The sequence below is a fragment of the Sarcophilus harrisii genome, chromosome 2, assembly GCF_902635505.1.
Source record: "Sarcophilus harrisii chromosome 2, mSarHar1.11, whole genome shotgun sequence".
NCBI classification, from domain to species: Eukaryota; Metazoa; Chordata; class Mammalia; order Dasyuromorphia; family Dasyuridae; genus Sarcophilus; species Sarcophilus harrisii.
In genome coordinates this window covers 548,507,552-548,527,354 of record NC_045427.1, presented here as the reverse complement: position 1 = coordinate 548,527,354, position 19,803 = coordinate 548,507,552, and the positions used below count along the sequence as shown (strand labels likewise).

The 19,803-nt window shown below is 35.6% G+C and overlaps 1 protein-coding gene across 2 annotated transcripts in view; it reads left to right on the top strand.

The window, feature by feature from the left end:
* Positions 1–19,803, top strand: part of RASGRF1 (Ras protein specific guanine nucleotide releasing factor 1) — a 208,526-nt gene that overhangs the window by 97,584 nt on the left and 91,139 nt on the right. For both annotated transcript variants that reach the window (XR_004232452.1, XM_012542350.2), the window contains exons 4-5: positions 128–220; positions 3,003–3,256. Coding sequence is in view for 1 of the 2 variants with exons in the window: in XM_012542350.2 (XP_012397804.1) it covers positions 128–220; positions 3,003–3,256 (347 nt within the window). In the remaining variant the exon portion in view is untranslated. The remainder of the gene's footprint in view (positions 1–127; positions 221–3,002; positions 3,257–19,803) is intronic.

Genomic DNA, 19,803 nt, shown 5'->3' with positions numbered 1-19,803 from the left:
AGACTGGAAATAAAATTTTTACAAGCCAGAAAATCTGGGGTATTGATCCAGGCAGCTTTTCTGAATACTATACTTATACCTTTATTCATCACTGATTGTTTTGTTTTGTTTTGTTTTGTTTTTGTAGATTGCCTCCTTGCTCAAGGACAATGACCGAATTCAATCAATCCAAACTGTCACACCCAATGATGAAGACAGTGACATCAAGAAAATTAAGAAGGTTTGTGCAGTTTTTCTTTATTTTTAACATGTTTTGACATCTTTCTGTCCCTAAATAAACCAGCTACTATTTCTAGTAATCTCTAGAATCCTCTCATCCATACATTTCCAAAGACCCATCTCTCCCCACCAAAAAAAAAAAAAAAAACAGAAAAAAGAAAAAAATCCATTTACTCTCTACTCTTTCAATGCTCTCTTTTAACCCCAACAGTTGAATAAGTTTTCAAAAACTATAAAATCACAGAAATCCAGTCATGTCTTATATTTCTTTTTTTAATTAATCCAATTATTTTTTTATACTCCTATTCACCTCCATCCTTAAAAAAAAAATACAACTTTCATGGCAAATAAGTACCTCAAATAAAATAAATGGTTTTCCTCATAAGTAAGTAGTACAAATATTAATGGCCTCATTTTACAGATCAAGAACCCCATTTAACTGATTTATCCAGGATCCAACAACTAGCTTCTTAAATACAAAGACATTTCTTTTGGATTAAGTTAGAGCAACACTGATATATGATAAATTCAGAAAAGAATAGTCCAGAAATCCTCAAAATAATAGTGTATTTATTTACCCAATGATTGATGGAATTTTTCCAACTGTCTTCTGGCATTTTTTCTGCTTTATAATGGGTGTAGTAAAGAAGAACACCAATGAAGAGCCCATAACTATTTAGAATAAAGACAATGACATAGAACTGTGGAAAGAACCATAGATCTAGAATCAGAGAAACTTTGTTCAGATCTCAACTCTGACAATTATACCACTGTCTTATGGTAAACAAATCATTAAACTTCTCTGGGCCTCAAGTTTCCTTACCTATAAAATGAAAGGGTTAGACTATGGTCTCTGAACCCATTTCTGGCTCTAAATTTGTGATCTTAAGATTCTAGGAATTTTCCTGAACTGCTTTATGTATGTCCTTCCCATACTGAGAAAAATATACTCCTTTGGGAAAGAGTCATAGTGATGCTATGTGGGAAGGGGGAGAGATCCCCTCTGCTCTGATACACAGGTCCAAATGTGAAAGAATTCATGAATCCCAAAGTCTGTGGCAAAAAGGAAGTTTTATTTTTCACTAAGAAGCTCTCTCTTAGTGGACAAATCTCTTAATGAGGAAATTTGCAAAGAATGAATTAACAGAAACTTATTTTATGAGCAGATCTTGCTGGGCTGGGGGCAGTTTGAGCTGATTGTCAGACCAAGATCTTCCAATTGAATGAAAATCACTTCGTAGGCTTTTTTCAGACTTTAGAGTTTCCTGAGTGGGGATCCGGCTATCCAAAAGATCAGTTGGGGGGTGGGGGTGGGGGGTTGATTTGCCTGAGATTTCCAATTGAATGATGCTATTTATCTTAGGGAAAGGTTTGTCTGGAAAATATGCCTTCTCCCAGACTCTCTGGAGTTTGGGAGAACCCAATTTCCCTTCTTTTATAGATCAAAGGGGGCACAATTTCAGAGTGATTATTTTACAGATTAAAGGGGACACAATTTCAGAGTCCACCCAAGTCAATAGTACATATTAGTCTATATAACAGAACTAAGAAGAACCCTAGTAACATCTTTACAATGCTTTTATTTTACGATGAGAGAAATTTAAATCCAGAGAAAGGTGAAGCATCTCCCCTGAGGTTGCTCAATGACTTGTCATTTTTCAGTCATTCTGATTTTTTATGATCCCATTTGGGGTTTTCTAGGCAGAGATGCTACAATGGTTTGCCATTTTCTTCACCAACTCATTTTACAGATGAGGAAACTGAAGCAAACAGGGCAAAATGACTTGCCCAGGATCACACAGCTAGTAAGTATCTGAGGCCAGATTTGAACTCAGGAAGAGGAGTCTTCCTGACTCTGGGCCTAGAGCTGAGCAGCAAAGCTAAGGCTAAAATCAAGTCTCTTAGTTTAGGTATCTTTCTGCTATATCACTGAAATATATGAAAACAAGAGCTGGTGAGTGGCAGGGAGAAACATTCTTCAAATGTTCCTGTATATGAATTAATTTTTCCCTGGTTCTTGCTAAAATTAGCCAGCAAGAAGGAATCAGACGACAGACATCAGAGTTAAATATTCCTGCTCATTTCCCTGTAGAATCAGTAGGCAGAAGTTCAAGATATGCATGTACTCAATTTCATCTGAGGAGTCCCAAGGATGAGATTAAGGCAATCTGCCTTATCTATTCTAATTGGATAACTTCTCATCATCATGATGAATATTAATTACAACCTTCTGGGTCTTTGAGACTCTCACCCTATTTTTCATTACTCCCCTTCAAACACTTCTTGTTGCAGCCAGAATAAGCTATCCCCAACTACATTCTGTATTTCCATGTCTAGTGCATATTCCCTTCTCAACTTTGTCTATTGAAACCCTTTCTTATTAAGGAAGGCTTACCCCTGGTGTCCTCTTCCCCAAAAACATCTCTGATTTCCTTGTCTGAAAGTGGTGTCTTTTACCTCAAATATTTCCCAGCCTAGATCTTTCTTTTACTATAGCACAATCTATCATATTTATCATACTTGTCACAATTTATCATATTCATCTGTATGTATATATATATATATATATATATATATATATATATATATATATAATATCTCCATTATTAAATTGTAAGTTCCTTAAGAGAAGAAACTATCATTTTTTCCATCCTTTCTTTTTAAATTCTCAGCACCTAGCAGCATGTATTTGGCACTGAGTGTTTGTTGAGTGAACAAAATATGGTGCCATCTTTCCATATACATAATGGAGGAGGAAAAAAATAAAATTCTTTTTTTCACAGGTGCAAAGCTTTTTGCGGGGCTGGCTCTGCCGGAGAAAATGGAAGACAATTATTCAGGACTATATCCGGTCACCTCATGCTGACAGCATGCGGAAAAGAAACCAAGTGGTATTTAGCATGCTTGAGGCAGAAGCTGAATATGTCCAGCAACTGCACATCTTAGTCAATAACTTCCTCCGTCCCTTGAGGATGGCTGCCAGCTCAAAAAAGCCTCCTATTACACATGATGATGTCAGCAGCATCTTCCTAAATAGGTGAGTGTTCTTTTTGGAGGGAGAAGCTTTCAGCAAGGAGCTCCTGGGTTTTTTCCAATCAGCAACTGCAGTAAAATAGTGGGCATTCAGAGGACCTTGCTGAAATTTGATTTTCCACTACAGAGATAAAAAAAAGCAGACTGATCATATAAACAGTTACCCATAAGAGGGAGGAGTGTTTAAATTAATTAGAAAAATAAATTATTTTAACATTCCTTCAATTAGCTAACAAATTATTGAATATAAGCAATTCATGTTGAATATAAACAATTAGAGATGATTTCTATCTATTCATGAAAGCATAACACTATACTCTATGTGTATTTAGAAATAATAAATTCAAGCTTTTCAATTCAAACTTGCCCTTTCCAAAGTTGTTACAAATTATTGTTCTATAATACTACATACTCAGAGTTCTCTTGTACATTTATGTTTCCTCTCTGTGTCCTTCCATCACTGCTGTGCTTTCTCTCACTTAATATGAGAGCACTTCAAGATCTACCCTCAATCCTCTTCTCTTCTCTCTCCACTCTCTCTCAATTGGTGATTCCAACCACTCTGATGGCTTCAATTATTACCTCTATATAGATCACTTTAAAATTTTTATCCCCAGCCTAACCTTCAGTGCCACATTTCAACTGTTTTGTTATATATCTCTACCTGAACAGTACAATCTAAAACTAACCAACTCATCTCCTTCCCTTTACTTAATACATCTATTTTATTTCTATTTAATGGCACTTGTCATCTACTGACTTGTATTATACATATTCTGTGCATGGCTTATGTTTCATACTAAATGATAATAAGCCCTCTGAGGACAGAGAGTGTCTTGTATTTCTATACATGTCACAGTACTTTTTATATATAACAGTCAGTGAATGTGTTGGGGAATGAATGAACAAATCTATCCTAAGACTATAGATAGAATTTCAATACTGTGGGATCTTAGAAAGTTCTCATCTAGTGTTTTTGGTGTTGGCACAAAGCAAGGGAAAATAGGAGAAAGAAGAAAAATATTTCATTCTTCCATGAGTACGGCTATGTAGAATAATGCCTTGGAAAGATGTAATTCTTTTCTTCCAACACAATGTCATAAAGTTCCATGAGTGATGACACAAACTCTGAAAGGTATTGGCAAAATCATATTTGGTGGAACGCCTTACCAATGGCAAAACATTCAAGTGATCACCACAAGGTTTAACCCATGGGAAAGACGCAGAAGGCACAATATAGGGTATTGGACCCAGTCAATATCAGAGCACAGGCCAAGGTGATTAGCGATTGTTATCCAAGTAACTAGAATGTCCCCACCAGTTATGAGGCACTCCTGTCCTTGGTAAAGGGAGATACTTTAGCACCAGGAAAATCTGAGATATGAACATATTATTTATATCTCTACTAACCTGGCTCTTTTCTGTCCTGTCTCCATCAGCATGAGCCTGAATGTGCTTCAGTTAATCAACGTAATTCATATATCAGTCTGTAGGATAAATTGATGAGGAAATTAAGGAAATGAGTGCTCTTTATAATACAATAATGGAATTTAATGCTACAAATATTAATTGTGTATACTGTGGGCAGAAGCAGAGGATAGTACTAAATTTGGATAAGATGTAGTTCCAAGGAGGTTGCTATCAAATGGGGGAAGAAGGGAAGGAAGAATATGACATCAGCATAGATAACTAAAATAAACATTACAAGATACATATTTCAGAGCATTACAAAATAAAATGATATGTGCAATCCAAAAGGGAAGACCATGACTAAACAGGGCAATAGGATAAAGAATTCTGGAGAATTGTTTGAGTTGAACTTTATAGGATGGATAGGAATGCCAACAAATTAAAGAAGGTGGAAAAGGATATCCCATGTATAAGAAGACAGACCAAAATTTTGCTGGAAGACAGGAGAGACTTGGGCCCATTCAAGAGAGAATTATCTAGTTTGTTTGGGAAATTAAATGCATAGAGAGAAATCATATGAGATAGGACTGGAAAGGTATAGTGGTACCAGATTAGGAGAAACTATGAATGTCAGGCTGAGTTGAAGTTTTAGTTGGTAGTTTGCTCTTTAGAGTTCCATCTTCATGTGATTATTTTGCCCAAACCTGAGTTGAGTGAATAAGATTTTAAAATATCTGGTTGCTGAAGGAGAAACTGCAAAAGGCAGATAAATAGAAGGTAAGAAAGAAAAGGACTATGAAATTGGAAACCCCTTAGTATTTTTTTCCTTTAGATTATTGCTCTGCCTGCCCAAAAATGAAATTCCTCTGCTGCTCAGGAAGAACAAAGGGTAAACTAATTTAAGTGAACATATGGTAAATGGTTTTAACCTTTACTCAGAGAACACTTCTTTTAGGAAATCCAGATGGACTTAACAAGCAATATACATATATATATTTATATATACACATATATGTATATCTGTATGTAGAGATTAATATATATATATATATATACATATACATACATACCTATATACACATGGATGTGCACATATATACACACATACACATGCATGTGTGTATGTGGTTTTGTGTGTGTGTGTTTGTGTGTGTGTGTGTGTGTATATATATATATATATATATATATATATATATATATATTCCATCCTAAAGATAAATAAAAATACCCTTGGCTCTGTCAAGGATGATTATCTTCTTTAGTGTTTGCTCCAATCCTAAGACATATTCTCTGTCTTTGTAAGCCTAAAGAAATTAAGAGAGTGATATGGATTGTGTCTAGCTGACCTCATAGACAGGTTCACAGTGTGTTCAGAATGGAATTTCCCATGGAAATCAAGGATTTTCCCAATATGGTATTATTCCTGAAAGCTTCCTCTACTATAATCAAAATTCTCAATCTGGATAAGATCTGATAAGCCTTTATTAAGCATCCATTATATGCCAGACACACAGAATGAATGAATATCTATTAAGTATAGTAATATACTTATATAATAATATAATATATATTATATAATATAATAAGAATAAAAACATTATAAGCAAAGCATTCTGATGTGAGAGTCAACCCATATGGTAAGCTTTAGCTGCAAATCATATGGAAAAGTCTCATGGTCAATGAGAAAAGCAATTGTTAATGCCTCTTGTTCACTATTATTTTGACTGATAAAATGACTTTTTTTGTTTTTCAACCTACTAACAATGCCAAAGATTTTTGTGGCAAGAACTTTTTTTTCCTGAGTCACCAATAAATATGACTGTAGCACCTGTAGGAGCAATTGCCAGGTTTTCTCTCCCCAGGATGTCTGAGAATACTGAGTTGGAAGCTCTGAGATTCTGAAGCTTCTTGGGTACAGAGTTATATCCATCAGGACCTGAGGGGAGATGGTAATCATGCTGGCCGTAGTGGTGGTTTATCTTGTCTGGCACATGCAGCCCCTTGACTCTCTTTCAGACGGCCTTGCTGCCTCCGCGAGGCTGGCTTACCTGTCCTATGAGGAAACTGGTTGGTAGTTGGTGAGAAGGGTTGGTCCTTTTTTCACAGGAGTCATTTCCCCATTTGGCGGCTGTTAGGGCTGAGCTACAAGCAGGACTCTGGTCACTCCCAGGGGCTCCTATGACTCTCTACCTATTGATGGCACCACCACGGGTGAAGATATAAAGCCAAAAAGGAAACAGCCTCTGCCCTCAAGCAGCTTGCACATGGGGACAGCAGGAGACAAGAGGGGGAAAAAAAAAAAAAAAAAAAAAAAAAAAACATGAACATAGGGAAGTATAAGCGAAGTACAAAACAAATGCAAAATAACTTTGGAGTGCGAAGTCAGAGAGCTCTTCCAACTATCATGATAAAAAAAAAAAACCTTGTATAAGAAGCAACATATGAACTGAGCCTCTCAGGATTCCAGGAATTCTAAGAAGTGGAGGTGATAAAGGAGAGCATTCTAGGCAGGAGGAAGTCAAGTCAAAGCCAAGGAGGGAAAAAAGAAAATGCCATATACAGGGATCAGCATTGGCTAGTATGGCTGGAGCATGAGTATAATATGAGTAGGAAGTAATATAAAATCAACCTAGAAAGCTAGGTTGGAGCCAGGTTGTGAAGGATTTAAAATATCAAACAAAGGAGCATATATTTTATTCTAAAATAGAGAGTCATGGAAGCTTCTTGAGGAAAAGAATGACACTTTTAATTGTTAAGAAGTTTTTCTTAACTACCTCAAGACAAAATTTAACTCTTTACAACTACTCACCTTTAAGCACTGGCCCTTCCAAAATCATAGCCTCACAGACAACCAGTCCTGCAAAAGGCCCCCAAACTGCAAGGGATTGTTCCCCCCCTTGCCATGATAAGGGTCACCCCACCCCTGCACCCTCCCCCCCCCCGCCCCCCGCCCAGCATGGGATCCGATGCAGACCACAAAATCTAAGGAGACTGCTAAATCTCCTGCTCCTGGCTGCTTTCCTTTAGTTACTTCTCCTTTCATCCAGAGAGTGCTGTTTCTGTTGCTATGGTTACAGATCTCTTCTCTAATACTGAAGTTGCCAGGCCTGGCTTTAATTTATGGACAAACAGACTTCCTACAGGGCATTGCAGGCTAATAGAGAGAACCCTGGACTAGGAATTAGCAGACATGATTTCTATTTCTAGTCCTACTGCCTATTTGCTATGTGACCTTCCTTGGTTAAAAGAGTTCAGCTTTCTGGGTCTGTTTCCCCATCTCTAGAATGGGAATAAGAATTCCAATTCCTGTGCCTGCATGGTATGTTGAAAGATGAATGTTATAATATCTATGATCTCTTTGATCTCTGTAGGAAAAGATATTAACCTAATTTAATGCTATTGGTCTCAGTGAATATAAGCTGGCTTTCACAATCCCTACCCAAACCTTCTAGATTGGTTAGCCCAACTTACAAAGATGTAAACGGTAAGCCAAAGAAAATTATAAGGGAAGTTCAAAAACTAATGAAAACGCAAAATTACCTTTTAATCTCCTTTTCTTGATACCATCGCTTGTAGCTAAGACTATAAAATTGCACCCCAATTCATGGGTAGAAATGTTTTGTTTCTCTCAATGTGTGATACCCGAAGTATGTTTATCGCTTTAGTAATTGGGCCCTGGACCAAATTACAAATATTGATCACACCTCCTATTCCTCAAGAAAACAAATTCATAAGGAGCCCCGGTGGCATCTACAGAATGGATCTGTGACTAAATCAAAGAAAAAGGAGTGTGCCATAAAGCTTATAGGAGTAGTTAGGATGTTCTCCTAGTAATCAATGAAATGGGTTTGCTTAGGAAACCAATCCCTGAGATCTTTGTGATGGTTTGTGTTGAGGGCAGAGTTTGAGGGTGGAATGGTAGTGTTTTTGTCTATGAGAGAGAATATGGTCTATTATGTGTGAGTATTATTATGTTCAGGGGGGATTCCTGGACAATTGAAAGGGGTATAAGGGTATAATCTCTAAGAATTTTCTGAGTGACACTAGATGAAAAGTACTAGATGGAATCATTTTGAAAAGAGCCCATGATTTGTGGGAATATGGAGACACTGGTGAATGAGGGCAGTTTGTGAAGGCAGAGACCCCTAGTTTTTTGCATCCAGTCAACAAGAGGGAACACACACTGAATCCTTACCCCTTCCCACAAAGCAATAGCAAGTGTCTTGGGACAATGATAAAAGAGTTCAGACAGATGGTACATCTAATCCCCTAATAGTCTTCACATAGAAAAATAGATCCCCGGGTAGATCAGTATTAGAGGGAAGGGTGCTAGTGAACCTAGAGCCAGAGCATTAAGTGAATAGGAACTTCAAATTGCTCAAGTCAGAGTTGCATTGATCCTTACCAGAAGGCTAACCGCCAATATATATGTGGACCCACGTGGGAATAAACTTCCTGGGGTGGGAGTTTTTGCATCTGGGATAATCTATGGGGGAAGCAAATTTATAGGGAAATGAAGGCAAAACATAGTGATTAGTACTGCTCTTTCCTTCCCTTTTTTTGTCTTTGAAAAATATGAACAGACACACAGGCCCATGGCAATTCTCTGATTACCCCCAAAACCAGCCTATACTCATATCGAAAGTTATCAGGGATATTGTCCTCATGGCTTTTTGGAGGATGCCTTCATGGGAGACTGTACTATACCACAGATGTCTGTCAGGTATCCTCTATACAGGAGGATAGACTGCTGGGATTATACTTCAGAAGCTAATATTTAACTGACTTCTGCTATTGGAGGTATAAAATGGTTTACAACCCACTTTCATATTTTCACTCCAAGTTCACTCTCAATTAACCATGTTCAGAAACCTTTACCTCTCCTTTCTAGCAGAGTTATTTCATACAGATACATAAATGATGTTCAGAGGGGAAGAGAACCTCAAAAGCCACCTAGTGCAACTCATGTTAGAGCAAGAATTCTCTCTATAATATACCTGGAAGGCAGCTATTGAACTTCTGCTTGAAGAAATCGAGTGAGAGAGAGCCTTTTCTCAAAGCAGTTTATTCCAATTTTTGGAGAGTTCTCATCATTAGGAAATTCTGTCCATGTTGACTATTATTCAGACATTTTCAGTCATGTTCCATTGGGAGTTTTCTTGGCAGAGATACCAGAATTATTTGTCATTGTCTTCTGTGACTCATTTTACTAATGAAGAAACTGAGGCACATAGGGTTAAGGGATTTGGCCAAGATCACAGGGCTAAGTGTCTGAGATCAGATTTGAACTCAGAAATCTTCCTAACTCCACACCTGTTACTATGCCATCTAGTAGTTTATTTTGTCCTTACACAGAATTTAGACCCACCTTTCTGTAACTTTTTCCCCATTGTTCTCCATTCTTTCTTGGGTTCAAATCTAATCCTTTGTCTAAGTGACAGGCTTTCAGATATTTAAAGACATTTATCATGTAAGCCCAAAGTCTATCATGTAGACAGTGCCAGGCCTGGAATCAGGAAGACTTATTTTCCTAAGTTTAAATCTGGCCTCAGACACTTAATATTAGTATGACCCTAGACAGGTTACTTAATCCTGTTTGCCTCAGTGGCAACTGAGAAAGTGGGATGGAAAAGAATATGGCAAACCACTCCAATATCTTTGTCAAGAAAACTCCAAATGGAGGCATGAAGACTCGGACAAGGCTGAACAATGAGAAGCTATTCAACATTCTGGTTGGAGCCCATCAGTTTATTTGTGTCTTCTCTAAAATGTGGTACCCAGAACTAAAGAAAATATTTCTCAAGTAGTCTCAATTCTCAAGATTAGGGCAGATTACAGTGTAATTATTATCTCCTTCTTTCAAAGTATTACAGCTAAATCCCAATTAGTATGAATAACAATGCCCTGAAGTAGAAATACTATTTAAATTGCATTCTATATTTCCACTGAACTAAAGCCAGTTGTCATCTTTTACATTTATATTTATTATAACTTGACATAGTGAAAATTTGAATACATTGGCCATTTCAGGAAATTCATTATCTGTACTAATGGAGATCTAATTGTATTCTTCTCTTAATTCAGCATAAGATTGCATTGACTTTTCCAATTGCTATATTGCCCTATTCACTCAACTTTGCAGTTCATTAAAGCCTACCAGATATTTTTTCAGATAATCTGAAGTCTGATGAACTGGCCATGCCTTCTTTCCTTTGCTATTTTGTGCTTATGAAGTTGACTCTTTACCCTAAGTATAATTAATATACAGTTTCCATATTTATTCTTATTATGCTTTATCCTATTAAAGACGGGTTAGGTCTTCTATCCTGGCTCTTTAAATCAGCACATTTATTAGCTTTCTTCTCCCTTTCAGCCTTCTGTCCCCCTACAAATTTAATAGAGATTTTCATCTATGCCTTCCTTAAAATCTTTGATATAAAGTATTAAATAATTTAGGACCAAGAACCCACCTAGAGCATACTATTAGTAACCTCCTAATTTTGACATGGAGCCATTTGTATTATCTTCTAGTCTATACTTCTCCATCTTATTCATAAACACAACATGAGAGATCACGTCAAAAGACAGTTAAAATCTAAACAGACTATATTTAAGCATTTCCTTGATCTAACAATCTAGTGACTGTATCTTGAAAAAGTCATACTGACACTAAAGCATCTTTGTGTCCTTTTTCATCCTTCACTGTTCATTAACCTTCTTTTAGGTAATATAGTCTAGAATTGACAACAAATTGTAGTTAAGCTTACTGAGATATAATTTGCAAACTCTGCTCTCTTTCCAAGATGGAATGCTGGACCTAGAGTTAAGAAAACCAACATGTAAATATGACTTCAGATATTTAGTAGCTGTGTGACATTAGGCAAGTCAGTTAAATCCTGTCTGCCTTAGTCTTCTCATCTGTTCTACATGATTACATATGTATAACCTATATCAAATTAGGATAATAACACCTACTTCCCAAAGTTGTTGTGAAGATTAAAAAAAATAAAGTGCTTTGCAAATCTTTTTTTTTCTCTTGAGGCAATTGAGGTTAAGTGACCTGTCCAGTACTTATTAAGTGTCTGAGCCTAGATTTGAACTCAGGTCCTCCTGACTTAAGGGTAGTGCTCTATCCACTACATCACCTAGCTGCCCCGTGCTTTGCAAATCTTAAATAAATGTAAAGTCTCTCTATCATTTTCATTTTTCAAATTGGTACTTTTGCCCTTCCTCAGTCCTAAAGCATTCCATTCCCTAAGATCTATCAATCAACAAGCATTTATAAGGGATTTTACCATGTGACCAGATACTGTACTAAGATTTGAAAATATGAAAAGAACAGTCCCTGTCCTGAAGGAGCATATGTTCTAACTGGGAGACAATAAACATCTATATTCACAGAATGTAATAATATAATATAATACAATATGCATATGCATAATATAATACATATATACACAATATACATGTTTTCCCATTAGACTGTCTCTCCATATGTATGTATATGTGTATACATATATATGTATGTATACGTGTATATAAAATTTTTATTGATATGTATATATACGTATATACATTATATACATATATGTATACACACATATGCAATATGAATTCAAGACAGATGGACTAGCCTTAGCAAGAAAGAAATTACAATTAGGGAGATGAGGGATGGCCTCAAGCATGAGGGAGTATAATCCAAGTCTTAAGGAAGGCAAGAATCCTTTCAAATATCACTGAAAGTGGTTCAGTCCAATATATCTGGCAGTTCTTTCAAATTCCCAAGATAGAGTTTATCAGGACCTAGAAATCTAAAATCATCCAGGTGCCCTCTTACCAACTCCCTATGTACTTGGTATTTCAATTTCTTATTAGCCGTTTTTGTCCTATTCTTTTAAATTCACAAATGTTTCTACTTGATAGGAAAAAAAAGCACAAATTTGTACAATCAAAACTCAGCTAAGTTCTAGCCAATTGTATTCTAGATCACAAATAATTCACATTAGCTATGTAAATTTAATCACCTTGAAATCTAAAAAGCAAGTTGTGGTCAATCTCTAATTATAGTGATAGTTAATACTTTGGACAGTAGAATTAGAACAGCCTAGAAAGCAGTTTAACAGTGATGAATTCCTACACTTAGGTTTAAAAATTCAATTATACAAATGAAGAATCGAAGAAATTTGACTTAGCATTTGTATTTTTTTTTTAAAGATCTAGGTAATAAACACAATACATAGTACATTAGTACTATGTGGCTGCCCCTAAATACTGCATAGTAGTAGATTTAAGCTTTATTTACAAGAAACAAAGTTTCCAGAAAATGTGAGGTGATAACTTACTTCACACTGGACAGCCCTCATCTGGAGAATTGTGTTCTGTTCTACATATCATATTTTGAAAGGAATATTGACAAACTAGATCATAATCAAGAAGGTTAGGAAACTGAGAACCATGTTTTTTTTTTTCTTGGAAACTCCTGAGGATAGATGCAGGATCAATGAGTGAAATTTATGAGAATTGATATTGCAATTAGAACTTTCTAACAACCTAAGCTGCCCCAAATGAAATAAACTATAAAGTGAGGTTATGAAGGCCCCATCATTGGAAAGGTTAAGTAAAAGATATATAATGTTGAATTAACTATATTATTTAAACATGGAAAAGCTTAAACAAATTGATGCAAAGTGAAGTTAGCAGAACCAAGAGAACATTACATACAATATAAGCAATACTGTGTGATGATCAACTATGAACAACTTAGATCTCAGAAATACAATAAACTAAGACAGTTTCAAAGGACTCATAATGAAAAGTACTATCCAATGAAAGAACTGATGGAGTCTAAATGCAGATCAAAGCATATTATTTTCATTTTCTTTATTTTTTTTTTCATGGTTCTTTTCTTTTGGCCTGTTCTTCTTTTACCATATGACTAGTTTGAATGTTCTCTATGATTACATATGCATAACCTCTATCAAATTGCTTATTATCTTAGGGATGCAGTGGTGAGAAGAAGAGAGATGATTTGAAACTCAAATATTTTTTTAATGAATGTTAAAAATGGTCTTTATATGTAATTGAAAGAGATCCCTGTATGTAGTAACAGATTAAACTTGAAAACTTAAAAGTTCCATCCAACTTTACAATTCAAATTTTCTTATCTGAGTCACCAGTAAAAAAAAAAAAATTCAATTCCATAACTTGAATCCAAACAAATATAGCATAATATAGAGATAGAGAGCCAATCTCTAAGTATGACCTAGGTTCAAGTCTCTGATGGCAGTGTGACCTTGCACAAAACACATTTCCAAGAATCAGGACTAAGCTGCATTGATAGTTTCCTCAGAGAATTCCTTCTTTTGATGAAATCAGAGGTCTGGTTTCAAAATGAAAAGTACAAGGAACTGGAGATCCAAAAATAAAACTAAAAAATAGTCTCTGCCCTCAAGTAACTTATCAACCTATTGGAGATAAATCCATTTTACTCAGCCAGACTGGTTCTTCTACAGCACACAATGTCTGTGGACAGCACTATAACTCAAAGTCTTTTGAGATTTGTAGAACTTGCCAGAGTTTGTATCCTACTGCTATCTCCTTTGAAATTCAGGGTAATTTCCAAGCTCCAATGTACTATCAGAGTAAGACCTTCAGGAAGCTTTAGCCTTGGTGAAATTATAGCTATCTCTATCTTCATAAGTTCATAGCATCATAATATTTAGCCCCAGAAGGGGCTTTAAAGATCATATAACCCAGAGATGTCAAACACATAGCCCAGAACATGCCTGAGGCCTCTCTGAACCTGATTAAAATTTAATTGGGAAATATTTTTAAATGAATAAAATTAAAATGGAATACAAATACCATTAATATATGATTTTTCTAAGTCAATATACAGCCAGCAATGATCTTTACATGCAATTTAGTGACTACCATTTTTATTTCAGTTTGACATCACTAATCTAATTCAATCCCATTTTACAGATGAAAAAACTGAGTTTTATAGAGATAACCTATATGCACACAGTCATAGGCTCCTAATTTTTTTCTAAATATATTTTCAAAATGTATTTTACCACAAATAGAAGTTAAGGTAAATTCTCCGAATTTGGTAACTTTTAAAATGTTTAAATTTTTTAATTAAATATATTAATTTCCTTTTCTTTCTCTCCTTCCTTCCTCTCCCTCTCCCCCTAAAATACTTTTTATTTCCTCATCCTTGAAGATTACCAAAGAAATTGGATGCCTAGCAGAGGTGTGGTCAGCCTAGACTTTTTTGGAGAAGCAGGGCAAATCACTCATGACTAAAACTAGCATGAAAATGCACAGGCTTTAGAAGTCCTTGGTAGTGACCCATGGTTGTACATGCTGGACTGCATCAGCTATCGATAGAATCAACTTAATAACCTGTTTGACCTTAGACAAGCAGCTTAACCTCTCTATGCCTCACTATTCCCATCTGCCAAATAGAAATAAAAATATCTGTCCTACCTATCTCATAACAATAAGATGAGGAGATGGAACTCAATGTTCTTTGAAAGAAAAAATGCTATGTAAATAAAAGAGGGGAAAGGGAAGAAAGTCAGGAAACCTGGGAGAAAAGAGTATTAAGAAGGAGGAGGTGATCAGTGGTATCATATTTTGGAAAGACTTCTCTCCCTGTTTCCCTTAGTAATTAATTATTGGTTCTGACACTTACTAGTTCTGTGATCTTATGCAAGTCATATCATTTCTCTAGACCTCAGCTAGCTTATCTGTGAAATGCAGGGATGGGGACTGAGGGACCTTTCATAAAAGTCCCTTCTAGCATTGATATACTTACTGTAAAGTGTTATCACTAATAATGTGACCGGGAATAACTTTCCAAAGTGAGCTCACATAGAATGGACTCTAGTGATCCTAGGAGAACAAATGCAGCTTCTTCCCTACAAATGATAATTATTAAAGAGGGGAATTAGAGACTCTGATGATGTCTCTAAGGCCAACAGCAAAAAGTAGTAAAGACACAATCACCTGTTCTCAGCAGAGGATGCAAAAGAGTAGTTCTTGTGTTCTAGGCATTTCTATAACAAGGGTGAATTCAAAACCCCAGAGGCCTACATCTCTTAATAAAAATAACAGCATGCTATTAAGTAAAAATGTGTTAGCTAATTACTAGTACCCTGACACAAGCCACAGTAGTCATATGGGCATTTAGAATTAAGTAGGCTGACAAGTCTTATTAAAAACAAATTGCTAAGATGGTCTATAAGCGAAGGCCAAGCAAAATAATTAAATACCAAATTGTTTCTTTTTCTTGCTATAAATAGAAGAACATTTTGAATTTTTGTTTCATTTTGCCCGAAGTGTGAAAGAAGTAGATTAGCTTTCTGCCAGCAATCCTTATTTCCAATATTTGTAACTACAACAGGTAAAGAATCAACAGACCAAGGTTCAAATCTTTAATAACCATGACCTTGAAAAAGAATTCATTTCTCTGAGGCTCACTTTTGACATCTGGGCATCCTGGGCTATTGCCAGTGGTCTTGGTTTTTGTCTTGCCACTGAACTTCTATGACTCTGGAAGAGCAAGTGAGGCTAACAACTTTATGTAACTTTCTGCCTCACTTAAATCCAATTCACAGGCAAATCAAGACATCATTGATGATGTCATTGGCCCTCCTCAAAAATGAAGGATGAACAATAACAATAAGATGAGAATAACACATATTATCTAATTCATAGGAGCATTATAAAGAAAATGTGTAATACTTTGCAAAGCATTTTATAAGCATAATTATTATGAGATAGATGTGAATTAGTAACCAAAATATTAATAACTTTAAGAACCAATAGTATAGTAGATAGAGCACCAGACCTAGAATCCAAAAGATCTAGGTTTGAATCCTGTTGAAGATACTTACAAGCTGTATAATTTTAGGTGAGTCATTAAGTGTCTCCCGGCCTGTTTCTTTATCTGTGAAATTAAAGAGCTAGACCTGTCAAGTCTCTTGAGTTCTATACTTATGATCCTATCACAAAAGGCTAAATCAGGCAATTAGGCAATAAGCATTTAGTAAGTTCCTAAGTCCAGGAAAATCAAATACAAGCAAAAATATAGTTCCTATCCTCAAGGAGTTTATATTCTAATGGGAGAAGACAACACTTTAAAAGAGAACTGAAATATGGGGGGAAAAGTTAACCTTTATAGAAAATCTCATGGTTAAGTTTGAATTGTCAAAGAAGACTAGTTTAAAACCCTTCTCCAGACTGAAAGTTCCAGGAAGGAGAAGGAGGCCACAGGAGCAGTCAGGAGACAGCTGAGGTATCATGGCCAAATGGGGACAGCTGATATAGGGCTTTTCTCTAAAACAAAGATTCTTAGAATTCACCAATAGGAAGAGTCACTATGTACAGAGTCAGGAGGCAGTGGAATTGTAGTAGATAAATCCAAATAAAATGTAACATTATTAACAGCTAACCCCTATATAAAAATAATGCTGATCCATTTTTATGAAAAGCTTACTGTTTAGTACTTAATAAATGCTTGTGGATTGATCAACTCTGTGCCAGGATAGTTCATGTACTATCACTACTGTGTAATTGTATTGTATTAATAATGTGTGTTTTAATGTTTTTTACCTGAACTTGTGATTTCATTAGAGAAATTCTGATATGAAAAGTCCCCCCTCCAACAAAAATTAGCAGCTCATGTACATCATCTTAGTTACATGAAAAAGGTTGTCATTTACCCAACACATTTTGGGTAATAGGTAGGAATTAAAGCCAGTCTTTCCTAACTCCAAAACCATCTCTCTATCTACTATGCCATACTATTTCTCAATAATATAAATAATTTATATCTGTAATGGTTCTCAATAATATCAATATCATTATGTACCAATAATACTGATTCACATTTATATGAGTAGTTGACCATATGAACAGCAAAGATTTTGCTTCTTCCCTCACAGGATACCAATCTTCTCTCATCTACCAAACTCAAAAGAATTGAGTCTTGGCTTATAATAATAGTAATAATAATAATAATAATAATAATTCCTAAAATATATATAGCAAAGCAGAATCAGATCTGGTCAAGAATTCATTTTGACAGTCTACTTGAGAAGACTAAATAAAATGCATCTATGTAACTTATAGGTCCTAGGGTCAAAGATCAGTCTAAAGTACTTCAATAACAATGCATTGGAATAAGGTCCTAATTGGCCAGTCTCTTGGCATCTTTTTCTAGTCTTAACCAGCTACCGGATTGATATACTAAAACACAGGTTTTTAGTTTATCAGGAGAAGAGGAATATCACTCCCCCATTCAAGAAGCTTCTATGACTCCCTATTACTTCTTCTTCTTGAAAACCTTAATGTTAGTTTTTATTAGACAAATCAATTAAATTCATTGGACCTCACATCTCTCAATGGATTAAATGAAGAAAATGAAGGAAATGGAGTAATTGATCATTTTTAGCCATTAACAGGTAGTCATATGACCTTTGCTTGGAAATCTCCACTGATAGGAAACTCACTATTTCCATTTACTTTTTTTATTAAAGCTTTTTATTTACAAAACATATGTATGGGTAATTTTTCAACATTGACCCTTGAAAAACTTTCTGTTCCAAATTTTTCCCTCCTTCCCCCCCCTTCCCTAGATGACAGGTAATCCAATACATGTTAAATATGTTAAAATATATGTTAAATCTAATATATGTATGTATATTTATAAAGTTATCTTGCTGCACAAGAAAAATCAGATCTAGAAAGAAAAAAAACCTGAGAAGGAAAAGAAAGTGCAAGCAAACATCAATAGAAAGTGTGAAAATGCTATGTTGTGGTCCACACTCAGTTCTCTGTGGGTATAGATGGCTTTCTTCATCACTGAACAATCGGAACTGGTTTCAGTCATCTCATTGTTGAAAAGAGCCATGTCCATCAGAATTGATCATCATATAGTCTTGTTGTTGCTGTGTGTAATGAACTCCTGGTCCTGCTCATTTCACTTAGATCAGTTCATGTAAGTCTCTCCAAGCCTCTCTGAAATCATCCTGTTGGTCGTTTCTTACAGAACAATAATATTATTTAACATTCATATATCACAATTTATTCAGCCATTCTCCAACTGATGGGCATCCACTCAGTTTCCAGTTTCTAGCTACTACCAAAAGGGCTGCCAGGAATATTTTTGCACATGTGGGTCCCTTTCCTTCCTTTAAGATCCCTTTGGGATATAAACTCAGTAGAGACACTGCTGGACTCCCTATTACTTCTATGAAAAAATTCAAATGCCTCTCTGGCATTTAAAGTTGTTTATAATTTAACTGCTCTCTTGGCTACTTTGTTTCACACACTCTACACTTCAGCCAATCTGACCTACCTGCTCATCCCAGAATGTGACAAGCTATCTATATAGACTGTCCTGTTTTCTGTTGCTGAGAATATTCTCCCTCTTTTACCTCTGTCATTTGGAATCCCTAAATCGCTTCAATAGTCACTCAAAAGTTATCTCCTTTAAAAGGTCTTTTCTGGCTGATTCATTAATTCATTGATTGGAAAAACAGCTTTATATGAATAAACAGATGATTCAATCCTCAGCTAGTCAGTAGGTTAGAGTAACAATTGCCACAGAAATAGCCATCATAATCTTCAGCAGCCATATCCAAAAGCAGCCTAAAATACAACTAAAATAATGCCTTCTTCTTTATACCTTCTCTTTTGAGGTTGTGTCCTCAAATGATCATGTGGTCAAAACCCTAAGTACTCTGACATTAGAAACACACTGTGGCTTCACTATCATCATCATCAACAAACAATGAAAAAGCACCCACTATGTGCAAGATGCTGCACTAAGAACTTGAAGGGATATATCGACATTACCAGCACTATTATCATCACTAGCATCATCATCAATCATTATCATCAGAGCTTCCATTAACATTGAACTTTGAGGTTTGCAAAATGCTTTACATATGCTACCTGCCCAGGAAATAGGTACTTTATTATCCCCATCTTACACTTGAAAAAACTAAAAGCCAAAGATGTTGTCACTTGCCCATTGGATCTAAACTCAGGATTTCCCGATTCAAAGTCCAAATTCTATCGTCTATGTCACCTGGAAATATTAAATACAACTCTTTCTCTCAAATTGCT